Source organism: Anastrepha ludens, chromosome 4 (genome assembly GCF_028408465.1).
Source record: "Anastrepha ludens isolate Willacy chromosome 4, idAnaLude1.1, whole genome shotgun sequence".
Taxonomy (NCBI): Eukaryota; Metazoa; Arthropoda; class Insecta; order Diptera; family Tephritidae; genus Anastrepha; species Anastrepha ludens.
Window position 1 is genome coordinate 78,655,381 of NC_071500.1, and position 11,087 is coordinate 78,666,467.

Consider the following 11,087-nt stretch of genomic DNA (forward strand, 5'->3'; position numbering starts at 1 on the left):
CATCGTTCATTTCGCTCTTCGCTGCTTTACACATTGTTGTTATCACTAACTCATCATTTCATCGTTCACTTCGCTCTTCGCTGCTTTACACTTTGTTGTTATCACTAACTCATCATTTCGTTGTGCAGAATTTAGTACATCTGCATTGCCAACAACATACATGCACATCGATACATATGTATGCCGAAAAAATACATAAAGCCCACGTCGCATCGTCTTCGCATGATCTCCCCTTCACCTAGCATCGATAAAGGGATAGCGGTGCCCAAAACCATTATAAAAGGATCAGCCTACGCACCTTTTGATACAGTTTCGTTTTCGTTGGCCAGACAGTTTCGTTTTCGTTGGCCAGACAGTTTCGTTTTCGTTGGCCAGACAGTTTCGTTTTCGTTGGCCAGACAGTTTCGTTTTCGTTTGCCATCACAGCTCCCCCGGTATCGGTAATTAATAAATTAAGAATAAATTACTTCATCGCCCTTTTTGCTTCGGTTCGAAAATAATTTACATTTATAAAATAAAGAATAGTTTTTGAATCTAATACTCTCGTTTCAATTTGCGGATAAAACTTAAGTTAACTGGGTTGGCCAGTCATCATCCATAAATTGGTCCTTCGAGCCGGATTTGAAGAGCTGGCCATCGCCATCGTTGTCAACCAATTGACTTAAGTTTTAATCATCACATACAAGCATTGGAAATGGAGCCTCACAATATACCTGCGGATACGTCACCACCATCAACAACCCCCTTTAGAGAAAGCGATTCGGTGCATCATGAGGCGGGAACACCACGAACTTCCCAATCCGTGTGGTCTCAGGCTAATGATGCGTCTGCTCATTTGAAAACGCAAAATGAGTACCGCATCAAGGTCAAACAGCGTCAACAAATTCTGGATAGAATCAACATCGAACGCATACTTCCGCATCTTAGCAGTATTTCCGTGCACGAGCTCGAGGCAAAATTGTCGGTACTGGAACGTCAGTACGAATCATTTCACCATCTACAATCAGAATTGGAGCTAATGAACGATGAAGAACTCAATCAACCACATCGGGATACATTCGATGAATCCTTTTGTGCAGCGAAGGCAATAATAGTGCAGCGCATAAATGTGCTTAACCCCGCACGCCGAGAAACTATATTCAACAGCACAGCGATTGCATCTCCGTCACATCGAGTCAACCTTCCGAAACTTCAACTCACGAAATTCAATGGTCATCATCGAAATTGGATGGATTTTTACAACATGTTTTTAGCGCTCGTTCACAACAACAGCCAATTAGCAAACATCGAGAAGTTTCAGTACCTCCGATCATGTCTCGTCGACTCAGCAGCTAGCCTCATACAATCGTTTGAGGTGACCGATGAAAATTACATCAAGGCGTTGGATCTGCTACGGTCTAGATATGGAAACAAGCGGCTAATTTTCCAAGCTCATATTCAACACATTTTCGAAGTACAGGGAGAAACAAGGCCGAATGCATCATCGATGAGGGCGTTCATAGACGTCGTCAATACCAACTTACGAGCTGTGCAATCACTAGCTTCAAATCAGCAAGTATCAGATGGCATACTCTTGCATCTGGTATCCTCAAAGCTCAATACAGACACGAAAGCCAAGTGGGAGGAAGAGGTTACCCACTTGTTTGATCAGCGATCAACTGCCATGAGTTTTCATCTGCCCACTTGGGAGGACTTAGCAAAATTCTTAGAACGTCGTTGTCAAATTGCAGATATTTTGGAAGCCGGGCAGCCTAAAACACTCATACCAAGAACTCAGCTAACAACACATAGGCACAACAAACGTGACGAAAAATGGGCTATGGTGACTACCAAACAAGCAAAGTGTGAATTTTGCAATGCGGTTCCCCATCATAATGCCTTCAAATGCGACACGTTCCGTGCCATGGATCCACTTGCAAGATATAACTGTGTGAAAAGACTGAACTTGTGCTTGAATTGCCTTGGATCAGGTCATAAGTCGAATGATTGTCCTTCAGTCCATCTCTGTAAACACTGCAATGTAAAACATCATACACTATTACATCGAAATGATTCAGCCATTACCAACATATCACCAAGAGCAGGTTTGCTCTCATCATCTGCTCTTAAGGTGAGTCTCGATCAATCAGAAGTTATTCTTGGAACAGCAATTATTCATGTTTTTAATTCTCGGGGAGTGAGCATCCGAGCTCGCGCTCTGCTAGATTCCGGATCTCAACTGCATTTCATCACGGAGAAATTGGCACAACATTTAAGAGTAACTCGAAAGGGCGTAGATATCGACGTCAGTGGAATAGGTCAAAGGAGAGCAAAGGCGCAACATTTATGTTGCATAGCGATTAAATCTCTAACCGAAGAGTATAGTGCTACCATTGATGCACTAATCATACCATCCATTACGTCATGTCAACCTAGTCGTCGCATCGATCAGTCAACCATTTCGATTCCAGATACCATTTCCATCGCTGATCCGACATTCAACATACCAGGACAGATTGACATACTCATTGGAGCAGGATTATTTTTTGAGATACTTAGTAAGGGCCAAATACGTCTCAACGGTCCAGTAATACAAAATACCAAATTTGGTTGGGTGGTTGCAGGTGCCATTCCTGCGCACGTAACATCAGCAGCTGATCCATCACCTCCATACAAAGCATTCACATCAGTCACATCAGAGTCCATTTTAGATAAGCTCCTGGAAAGGTTTTGGGCAATCGAAGACATTCCAGCATCGTCATCGTCGACTCTATCATCGGATGAGCTCGAATGTGAATCCTATTTCAGCTCTACTACTCACAGGTGTCCCGTTACCAATAAGTTCATTGTTCGCCTTCCATTTCGTGAAGAACCTCATCACCTGGGTGCTTCAGAAGAAACCGCAGGCAAAAGAATGTTTTCGTTAGAATCCAAACTGAATCAAAACTCAAATCTTCGCAGAGATTACAATGAATTCATGGAAGAATATATCAATATGAAGCATATGATTCCAGTTAATTTAGAATATTCACCAAGAAATCGCCTAAACTATATTCCCCACCACGGGGTCACAAAACTTGATAGCTCGACTACTAAGCTGCGGGTAGTCTTTGACGCCTCCTGCAAAACCTCAAATGGATATTGCCTAAACGATATGTTGAGAGTTGGTCCCCAGCTACAAGATACGATATTCACAATTTTGACCCGATTCAGAAGACACAAATATGTCATTATGGCTGACATTGCCAAAATGTATAGGCAAATCTGGGTCGACGTACGAGATACCCAATGGCAATGCATTTTCTGGCGCCCTAACTCTCAACAACCACTTACCACATATCAGCTACAAACAGTTACTTATGGTACTAGTTGCGCACCGTACCTTGCTGTAAAATGTCTACAACAGCTGGCAATTGATGAAGCGAAAACTTACCCAATCGGATCAAAGGTAACACTAAGCGACTTCTATGTAGACAATTTAATAAGTGGCGCAGCTAGTATCGGCGAGGTCATCGAAATCAAAAATCAAACCATAAACTTACTGAATTGCGCGGGATTTCCTTTACGAAAATTTGCTTCGAACGCATCCGAAATTGTTGCCGATATTTTACCAGAAGACAAAGAAGAGACAATTCGTTTCCATGACACTGAGTTTGTAAAAACGCTAGGGTTAAAATGGTCACCAGTTGAGGATTGCTTTCTATTTCATTTGGTAGCGGATAATAGCGTTAAAACTACAAAGCGTTCAATTCTATCAAAATTGGCAAGTTTTTTTGATCCGATAGGTCTCCTCAATCCTTTGATTGTAACATGCAAAATTTTGATGCAACAACTGTGGAAGCTGAAGTCGCCATGGGATGATGAGGTCCCACCCGGGATCAAGGTTCATTGGGAGCTATTCAATAAACAATTACCGCTTTTACAAACATTAAAAATACCCAGGTATGCTAATATTGATATCGATACTAAACTTCACGCATTTGCAGATGCAAGCACTAAGGCATATGGAGCATGTGTGTATGCAGCATGGAGTGATGCATATGGTGAGCATTCGTCACTACTCTGTGCTAAATCTCGAGTGGCACCAACGAAAGAGATTACATTACCTAGGCTAGAACTTTGTGCAGCCCTAATGGCCGCAGAACTGATGTCAGCAGTTAACAACATACTCAATCTTCCTAGCGCAAATGTATACTGCTGGTCAGATAGCACAATTGCGCTTGCTTGGATAGCAGGTGAACAGTCGAGATGGAACGTTTTCGTGGCCAACAGGGTAGCAAAAATACAGCAATTAACGAAAACCTTTTCCTGGAATCACGTACCAACAGACCAGAATCCCGCTGATATTGTATCACGTGGAGCATGTGCCAGCGAACTTTTACGAAATACACTTTGGTGGCACGGACCAGAATTTATCCAACAGAGCTGTGATTATTGGCCTTCAGCAGTGCATGTATCACAAAACGAATTACCAGAACAGCGGCTTCAAAGAACTGCATTAATTGCTATTCCAACTTCTGACTTCATTAGTAAACATAAGTATGTTAATAGCTACATGAAATTGCTGAGAATTTTTGCTTATGTAAGTCGATTTATTCGTGGATGTCGAAAGCAGTCATCAGTTAATGATTGCATCAACATATCGGCACCTGAAATGGATGAAGCATTAGAATTGATATGCAGACATATTCAATATATTTCATTTTCAGAAGACATCCACGCCATTGAGATTGGAGAACAACATCGCAACTCAAAGCTAATTTCATTGTCGCCATTCTTGCATAAGAACCTACTCAGAGTTGGAGGGCGACTTAAAAATTCATTATTGCCTTTTAACAGTAAACATCCAATTCTACTTCCATCATCACACGCATTTGTAAATACATTAATTCGACATTTTCATCATCATCACTTGCACGCCGGAGTCCAAACGCTTCAAAACATTTTAAGAGACAAGTTCTGGATAACAAACGCACGCCATGTTATAAGAAGGGTAATTCACGATTGCGTATTATGCTACCGCAGTAACCCAATTATTGCTGAGCAGATTATGGGGCATCTTCCAGCCGATCGAGTCCAACAAACTTACCCGTTCGAAGTGACAGGAGTGGATTATTGTGGACCTGTCCTTATAACTCAACGAATTCGCGGCCGTTCACCAATTAAGTCTTATATTGCAGTATTTATTTGTTTTGTAACTAAGGCAGTACATTTAGAAGTTGTACCCAATTTGTCCACACAAGCATTTATAGGTACCTTAAAGAGATTTATCGCTCGACGGGGGAAAAGTCGCAAAATAGTGTCCGACAATGCTACCAATTTTGTGGGTGCCAATCGAGAACTACGCCAGCTTTTGTCCGCTTTCGTTACCAAGGAACATATAGAAGAGGTTCAACGTACATGCCTGGAGAATGGAATCGAGTGGCAGTTCATACCTCCCAGGTCTCCACACTTTGGTGGACTCTGGGAGAGTGCAGTTAAATTAGCAAAGTACTTTCTTCGTCGTGCTATCGGAACCACCACCCTAACGTTGGATGAGCTTCAAACTGTTTGTTGTCAATCCGAGGCAATAATCAACAGCCGTCCACTTACGCCGATGTCGACAGATGCTAATGACATGCGCCCATTAACACCGGCTCATTTTTTAATAGGACGGCCTCTGACAACAATTCCAGACTCGAACTCTTTGGGCCGTAATGATAACTTACTGAAGCGCTACCAAATAGTCCAGCAAATACACCAAAATTTTTGGGAAAGATGGCACTGCGAGTATCTTAAAAATTTACAACAGCGAACAAAATGGAAAACGGAATCTCAAAATTTACAAACGAATGACATGGTCTTAATAAAGGAGGAAAATACACCTCCACTTAAGTGGACAACAGGTCGCATCACTGAAGTCAAGCCTGGCGACGATGGTCGTGTTCGTGTAGTGGTAGTAAAAACCAGAAATGGTCTACAAACACGAGCAATATCAAAGATTTGCAAATTACCAGTATAATTTGTTGATTACTTTGGAGTAGTTGACTCCAACCGGGGGAGGATGTTAAGGGTTTAAGGTTTATTTTCGCATCACCCACAATTTGGGCCCACCCTAACTTTATTTTCGCATCACCCACAATTTGGGCTCACCCTATTCCTTTCACTTCTCTATCGCTCACATTTCATTTCATCGTTCATTTCGCTCTTCGCTGCTTTACACATTGTTGTTATCACTAACTCATCATTTCATCGTTCACTTCGCTCTTCGCTGCTTTACACTTTGTTGTTATCACTAACTCATCATTTCGTTGTGCAGAATTTAGTACATCTGCATTGCCAACAACATACATGCACATCGATACATATGTATGCCGAAAAAATACATAAAGCCCACGTCGCATCGTCTTCGCATGATCTCCCCTTCACCTAGCATCGATAAAGGGATAGCGGTGCCCAAAACCATTATAAAAGGATCAGCCTACGCACCTTTTGATACAGTTTCGTTTTCGTTGGCCAGACAGTTTCGTTTTCGTTGGCCAGACAGTTTCGTTTTCGTTGGCCAGACAGTTTCGTTTTCGTTGGCCAGACAGTTTCGTTTTCGTTTGCCATCACAGCTCCCCCGGTATCGGTAATTAATAAATTAAGAATAAATTACTTCATCGCCCTTTTTGCTTCGGTTCGAAAATAATTTACATTTATAAAATAAAGAATAGTTTTTGAATCTAATACTCTCGTTTCAATTTGCGGATAAAACTTAAGTTAACTGGGTTGGCCAGTCATCATCCAATACTAAACAGTCGGATAGAAGGAAGCTCTTTACTGGGTTTTTGTGTAATTTAGTGAGGCCAAACTAATTTCTCCAAAGCAAAGCTTGTTTTGCCATTTCTTGTAAACATAAATGAGTAATTGAAAAATTATTGCACTCACTTTAAAGAAATACCTATAACTTATTTATAAAAAGGTTTGAACAGGTGGAGCAGGCAGCGGGAGCAGCTGCACTTTAAAATCTAATAATATTTTAATTATTGTTTCTTTTGCCAGATCTTTTGCAATTTTACTTTCTCCTTTGAGAAAGGGAATGTAGTGGTTTTGTTCATAACTCTTAACTTTTTCTCAGAGTGATGAATATTTCATTGAAGTTTTTCGTTGCAGTATGGTAGACACGTAACTATTTGTACTAAGTTGCTCAAAATAATAATTGTACTACAGGTTAGGTGAGGTCGACTTGGCTGACTGAAAGCCCTTACATAGATCTATTGGTCCTTAGTGGTACCAGATGGGGTTTGAGCCCTTTACGTTTCCTTGTAATAAGCCTGCGTCTTTTTCGAATCTAAGTAAGCTCTGAAGCTCTAACCCCGAGAGACATTCTAATCTCTCATATTGAAGAGCTCCTAAATATTTCATTCGGGTTCTAGCTAATGCAGGGCAAGAACACAGAAGGTGCTCTAGAGTTCCCTCTCTTCTAATATAGTTCATTCCAAAATCTGCAGCTATCATTGTTTATTATTCCCATTTTGTTTGCGTGTGCCTCTAACAAATTGTGGCCTGCTTTCCTTTCTAGACTCGACTGTCTATGGATGAATCCATCCGTGTAAAAATTTATTTCTCCTCTTCTCCATGGTCTTTGACTTTGCCACTTTCTTCTTGACGTGGTGTTAGTCTCAAAGAGTATGTTGAAGGTGGGTTTAGGGAAAGATCAGTCGATTTCTTGATTATAAATACTCATAGTAGGTAGTATAAAAGCGTTGCCGAACAGGCGGGTTTTCGATAGTGCTATACTATTAAGTCCCTCTTTTTAATATGCTCCTCAGAAAATGTTTGACTGGCATTGGATTTGAATTTATCCAGTTTCACAAGTCGTTTTTTAAAATGGGCCAATTCTTTTTGAAGGTGATCAGTATATGATCTAAATCAAAATTTATTTAAATAAAACTACACTTTTTAAATGAAGAAGGATTTACTCTATTTGCATAGAAGCGTCAGCCCAAGGATGGGCCGTCTCGGCCATTATACAGGGTTACCGGTAGTGCCTTCCTAGACTCAAATTAATTATTTTCCATTATCTCTGTATGTTCTTATTTATTTTCTTCGATAATGGCAGCCGATTGGTTCGGGCAGTTTATTACAATTAATTATTGAGGAATACTTAACTTCCCTGACCTTGAAACCAACAATTATTGCACGCGAACATGGTTATGTGACATGATATCCAATTGCCAATTGCTAACAAGGTCTCCAGAAAAATGTTGCTGGAGCGAACAATTGAAGTGATCAGTAATTTGAGAGTATTAGGGCCGCTGTACAAAACCTAAGAAAGCTATTGAATGAAAAATGAGCGTCGAAGATCATATTTAGACAGGGATTGAAATTGCTCCGCTACTTCCTAGATTTTATTTTTACTCTCGTTACTACTCTGAACTTGAATAGATGAGTAGTGGAGCAGTTAGCGCAGAACGCCCGAATAATTGTTTTACTCCGCTCTCAGCTACGTTTCGTTACTGCTAGGAGCTCAGAGTACTAGTCAAAAAAAATTTTCAGTACTTTCTGTAGTTTGAGTTGTAGCAGAAAAACTTAGAATCGGCCGGAGCTCTACTTGTGAGATTATTCATGTGTAATCCACCTAGCGCGACTACTCTCACTACTACTACTTTTTTCGGAGGTACACTGAAAACAGGCGAGAGGAGAGCAATGTTTTCGGTAATATTGCTGCTACGAAGTAGTTAATGCAAACCATAAACGCTTAGATGATCTTTGAATTCATGAACAGATTGAAGTAAAATATTAGCAATACTATACCGCAGTTGTTGGACATCTCGGCTTATTCACTTGGCATATGATTGTATGAAATCTGAAATTGAAGCAAGTCCTCATCGGCCTAGAAAGCGCTTTTCCATGTGCATAAATTTTGAAGCATTAATAAGTATTGAATGGTGCTGTGTTATAGCATATTTTCAAAAGAATCTGATAGTTGGCCCTTTGCATACAGATTATTTTCTTTTACAAAATGTTTACAATGTATGTGTATACATGTGTATATGTATGATACATATGTATTTAATTGCACCACAACAGCGCTTGCAACATTATGAAAGTAACTCACAAGCACATATGCACAGTCACTACGAGCGCCTCCGAAAGTTTGTTGCAATAGCTGCTGATTAAATGATTTTAAAGTTCAAACCGTTTGACCCTTCCTTTTGTAGTGATTTGCAATGAAAATAATAAGGAACTATGTAACTTACTTACATTTACTAGTTGAATATTTGCTAGAGGGCACCCTGTGTTTTCTGCCAGTCAACGAGATGGTTGATAGCGGTAAGAAAATATGCTATCGCAGTTAGTGAAGTGTTGTAGTCATATATGTATGTAGAGTGTTGTATATGCGCAGTAGGGTGCTTCTTATTTTTCCACTTTCTATTGATAAGTATTAACTTGCGCCCTGCATGCGAGCTTTGATTTGCCGAGCATTTCGTTCCACCTTCTTTTTATAGAAAAAAATTACAGATACAAGTCCCACAATGTAACTAAATTTATATTAAATTATTAGCATTTTAGCTAGTTACTTATATTTTCTTAAACTAATTGTGTGATTTATGTTACACTATCGCTTATTTTTAATTTATAAAAATCCTGAAAGTAATATCTTTCTGAAATTTTTCATTTGCTGGTAGCTTCAAAAATGCGAAAAATATCTTAATACCATGAATACTTGAACATGTATTAGCTACAGGTCTTAATATAGTAAACAGATTCGTACCAATAATATTTTGTTCTCTTCATGTGTCGTTTAACTGACCTTCTGTTAGTGGAATTTTCATGTTTCGTAATTTGAAGTATGTAAATTTAATTGATCTGTACGCCGATTTGTCAAAAGGGATGTGTGTTGATTTATTGAGACATTAGACTGGACTTCTTAAATAATAACTTCACTAGATTTTGTAATGGTCATGTCCCTCCCTTGTGTGGTTTTCTGAAGTAGCTGTCCCATATAAATAAGCCTCAATCGACTGATGTTCTCTAATCTCCTCTCCCCATTGGGAATCCTTATATAAATATGAGCTTGTTTTCAATCCTTTAGCTAAGTTAATATAGTAAAAAAGTAATCATACCATACAAATAATTATTGTAAACTACGCCCTAAATAGAAGTTTATTACAATATATCTAATTAAAGAAAATACAGATTTTGAATTTCGTTGATTGTTGGGTAAAAAAAAGATTAACTTTCGGAGCAATGTGCTGCTGAAGAGGGTCATGGTGAAAAAATGTTAACAGGGGTTGCCAATATCAGACAGTTAACCGTCTCTTAGCGAAATCGGCAGAATCAGCTAATGGGCTGACGCTTGAAACGATTTGATTATTAAAAACTGAGAACGTATGAACTTTTTACCAACCTTCAGCGACTCGAATTATTATTATTTTATTGTTATTATTAAGTTTATTTTCTTTTCTTTCTCAGTACCACATCTCAAGCAACTCAAAAATTTTTGAGGCAGATCTAACTATAAAAATTATTGGGAAATAAAGATTAGCAAATATTAGGCACTGAAATTACTTTGACTTTTAATGCATACTGTCCTCTATCAAATTTCAATATTTAAGCGGCGGCCATATGTGGGCTGTTTTTGTTTTTGTTATGAAAGATTCAATTTGGCTTTTTTCTCTTTTTGCACTTAAGACTTATCTTATGAATTGATACTCAGACACAGAATTTCATAAGTGAATGGGAGGGAAAGGGATCGAAGGCTAAGTATGAGTATATGCAGAGTTGACTACAGAAAGAGTACAGAAAATTGATTTATAAATATATAAAGACAGCTTAGAAACCAAGTATTTTTTAAAGGAAAATAGTTTTTTTAAACTTGTACTTTTAGAGGAAATTGTTAAAAACTTTTCAGTCCCCTTTTAATTAGTCCTCAACAAAATATTAGTAAAGTAGGTTAGGTTGAAACGGTTATCCACTATGGGTCAAACTCATGTTCATGGCCCTTTCTGATGCAGCGGAGGAAACTTGTCTTTATCTCTCCTTAAATCAGTGTGTACTTTTCGCAAATTGTAGAAGATCCCTGATTTCCATAGTACTAAGATCTTCCAATTCATTAAAAAATTGTCTCGCTAAAATGGTAA

At 39.0% G+C, this 11,087-nt stretch overlaps 1 protein-coding gene across 1 annotated transcript; it reads left to right on the top strand.

The window, feature by feature from the left end:
• The first annotated feature begins 694 nt into the window (after positions 1-694).
• LOC128861882 (uncharacterized) lies at positions 695-5,980 on the top strand. The gene has a single exon (XM_054100258.1). It carries the CDS (start codon positions 695-697, stop codon positions 5,978-5,980), a length of 5,286 nt encoding a protein of 1,761 aa, XP_053956233.1.
• Positions 5,981-11,087: the final 5,107 nt, after the last annotated feature.

Coding starts and splice junctions, on each gene's coding strand:
- LOC128861882 (XM_054100258.1), top strand. CDS start 695: ATGGAGCCTCACAATATACCTGCGGATACGTCACCACCATCAACAACC.